Source organism: Marmota flaviventris, chromosome X (genome assembly GCF_047511675.1).
Source record: "Marmota flaviventris isolate mMarFla1 chromosome X, mMarFla1.hap1, whole genome shotgun sequence".
In the NCBI taxonomy this organism is placed as follows: Eukaryota; Metazoa; Chordata; class Mammalia; order Rodentia; family Sciuridae; genus Marmota; species Marmota flaviventris.
Genome location: NC_092518.1, coordinates 107079427 through 107082769, shown reverse-complemented (window position 1 = coordinate 107082769; position 3343 = coordinate 107079427). Strand labels below are relative to the sequence as shown.

At 37.3% G+C, this 3343-nt stretch overlaps 1 protein-coding gene across 1 annotated transcript; it reads left to right on the top strand.

Annotated features, from left to right (window-relative positions):
• Window positions 1–2194: 2194 nt before the first annotated feature.
• Window positions 2195–2674, top strand: LOC114090836 (small ribosomal subunit protein uS13-like). Its single transcript, XM_034636581.2, has one exon. It carries the CDS (start codon window positions 2216–2218, stop codon window positions 2672–2674), a length of 459 nt encoding a protein of 152 aa, XP_034492472.1. The 5' UTR covers window positions 2195–2215.
• Window positions 2675–3343: the final 669 nt, after the last annotated feature.

Below are 3343 nucleotides of genomic sequence, written 5' to 3'. Positions count from 1 at the left end.
AGTGGTTAAGTGCCCCTGGGTTCAATATCTGGTACCAATAAGTAAATAAACAAACAAACTATTTCAGCAGAGAAAAAAAAATAAATTGGTTGAAAGTCTCTAATCTCAGGTTGTACTAGATTTCTAAATCAACTTTGCCCTAATATGTCTTTCTCACTACTTCTATTCAATTCAACAAGTACTAACTGATCACCAAGTATATGGTAGGTCTTTGTTAGGCACTGTAAGTATAGAAAAGAAGCATAGGAAGGTGACAATCTGATGAATTATGCTACTGTTGAGTGCTTGCTATACATCAGATTCCTAGCTTTCCATGAATTTAATCCTTTTAACCACCCTGAAAGCTAGATAGGACTATCTTCATTTTGTAAGAAATTAAGATTCAAAAAAGACTGAATTAACCCCAAAACTTATTAAGTTACTTGCCCTAATGTCACAGAGCCAGCAAGCAACCAATGGAACCAGGATTCACATTAAGGTCTGACTGATGTTCTTACTTTTAACTACCACTCCATTACCTAGGGCTTACATGCATAAAACAATTAAGGAACAATACAAGCTAATACCATTCAGCATTTCTCATTTGTGATTTTAGTGACTTTATGATTCTGTAGGCTCTGTGTGACTGGAAGCTGGTAGAAGGGGACTGAAACGTGCTGTTGAATATTATCTTCGGATAACCTTTCTGAGGCCTATAGGTAGGTCAAGCAAGAGAGGGAGAATGTCACAAAATTTCAATCCCTCAACACCTTGACTTATTTCTCCCTCTCCAATTATTGAACCACACACACTTTCTAGCACCTTTCCAGCTCTATGCTTTCACCTTGACCCAATCTTACACAACCCAGATACGTGCCTTGCAGTGCTCTAACTTGAGACAAAACTAGAACACATAATAACTATATGAGATGGGGGATAGAATGTCCCTCATCTAAATAACACTTCTCTCAGCTGGGCTATTGATAGGAGACACAGAAGACAAGTCAATGTTATTATATTCACTGTCAAGTATCTGGAGCATCTAATCTAGTTCAGAGGTCTCTACATTATTTAAAAAGATATATGCACCCAAAATTATATATGAATTTATTTACAAATTACATACACATAAGTATATTAATATATTACATACTAATGATACAAACATACACAGAAATGTTTAAAGGATGGGAAAATAAAACTAGTGGTATTTAAAACAAGAGTATACTTTGCATAAATGATACCTAAGTAATTTTATCCTTTCCTAAAACTATTACTCAACAGAGTTTATTGAGAGCAATATGACTTAACATTGGGCCCTTAATTTTAAAATCCTATCATACAGCAATTTGAAAGACTTGTTCCAGATTAGGTGGAAATTTATTTGTTTTGGTTTGATTTGGTTTGGTTCAGTTGTTTGGTACTGGGAACTGAACCCAGGAGCATTGAGCTTTATCCCCAGTCCTTTTTATTTTTAGACAGGGTCTCACTAAGTTACCTGGGATTACAGCTGTGCACCACTGCACCACTGCACCACTGCACCTGGCTCTAAATTAGGTTATTTTGATACCAGGTTTTAATGAATCTTGGTTGAAAAAGAGCTCAAAGATACAAAGATAGAAACAGAAGAAATAAATCATTGTCTGTGCTTAATATATCATAATGCATTTTTTAAATATTTATTTTTTTTAGTTTTAAGTAGACACAATAACTTTATTTTTCTTTCATGTGGTGTTGAGGATTGAACCCAGCACCCCGCGCATGCCAGGCAAGCACGCTACCGCTTGAGCCACATCCCCAGCCCTCATAATGCATTTTTTAAAAATTTCATCCTCCAATTATTTAAGAACATTTGTTGTAATTTATCTACTAAACTTCCTTATTTCTTGATGACAATCACGTATGCTTACAAAAAATCAGAAGGTATGGTATCTTAACATTCTTACCATAGGGTTTATAAAAATTCTTCATTTGGAAGAATTTTAAAGAGGTTAGCAATATTTCTTTCTAGCCAGGTGCAGTGGCACACACCCATAATACTAGAAATTTGGGAGACTGGATCATAAGGATCAAAAATTCAAGGCCAGCCTTGGCAATTACTTAGTGAGACCCTGGCTCAGTGGCAAACCTCCTGTGGGTTTAGTCCCTAGAACAGAAAGAGAAGAGAAGAGAATTTGATCAATTTCTAATTTTTAAAATTATACAGATACCGACACGCCGCCACTCTGCTGCTGCCATGTCTCTAGTGATTCCTGAAAAGTTCCAGCACATTTTGCGAGTACTCAACACAAACATGGATGGGCAGCAGAAAATAGCCTTTGCCATCACTGCCATTAAGGGTGTGGGGCGAAGGTATGCTCATGTGGTGTTGAGGAAAGCAGACGTTGACCTCACCAAGAGGGCTGGAGAACTCACTGAAGATGAGGATGAACATGTGATCACCATTATGCAGAATCCACGACAGTACAAGATCCCAGACTGGTTCTTGAACAGACAGAAGGATGTAAAGGATGGAAAATACAGCCAGGTTCTGGCCAATGGTCTAGACAACAAACTCTGGGAGGACCTGGAGCGAATGAAGAAGATTAGGGCCCACAGGGGACTGTGCCACTTCTGGGGCCTTCGTGTCCGAGGCCAGCACACTAAGACCACTGGGCGCCACAGCCGAACCATGGGTGTATCTAAGAAGAAATGAGTCTGTAGGCCTTTTCTGTTAATAAATAGTTTATACACCAAAAAATGTATATTATACAGATACCAAGAGGTTTATTTTAGGTGATAAAGCAATGAAATCACATTAAAAAATTAAAAAGAAGGATGGTGGAATATGTTTCTAAGATGGGAGTCTGTAAGTTGCTGAGGCTGCCTTGAACTCACATTCCTTCCAACTCAGCCTCCATATAGCAGGGATTATAGGTGCAAGCCACCACACCAGGCTCTTCATTTTTAAAATACACTTATTTTTAGGAGTTAATTTTTATTTATTGCTAAAAATCACCTTGAATGGATAGTTTAAGTCTTTTTAATAGTATCCTCTGGATATCATACTACTACCAACTACTTAGCAAGAAAAGGTCAGCAAATTTGGAATATTTCTCTGTGTTCAAAAGAAAAAGTGTAATTTATCTCTAAGTTCAAGTTTTTAAAATATTTCCCCCAAGTTTACTAGTGAGCCCTCTGGGTTGTACAAAAGAGTTCCATGGTCATTCTCCATCTCCTTGCAAACTACTGAATATTTGATTATTTAAGATCATATAAGCCAGAACCTTCTCCCTACACAAGTAAACCACAGTTTCTTGCAGTGCCTTGAAAACAAAAAATACAGTGAGGACTTTGCTGAAAACTGCTTTAAATTATGAAACAC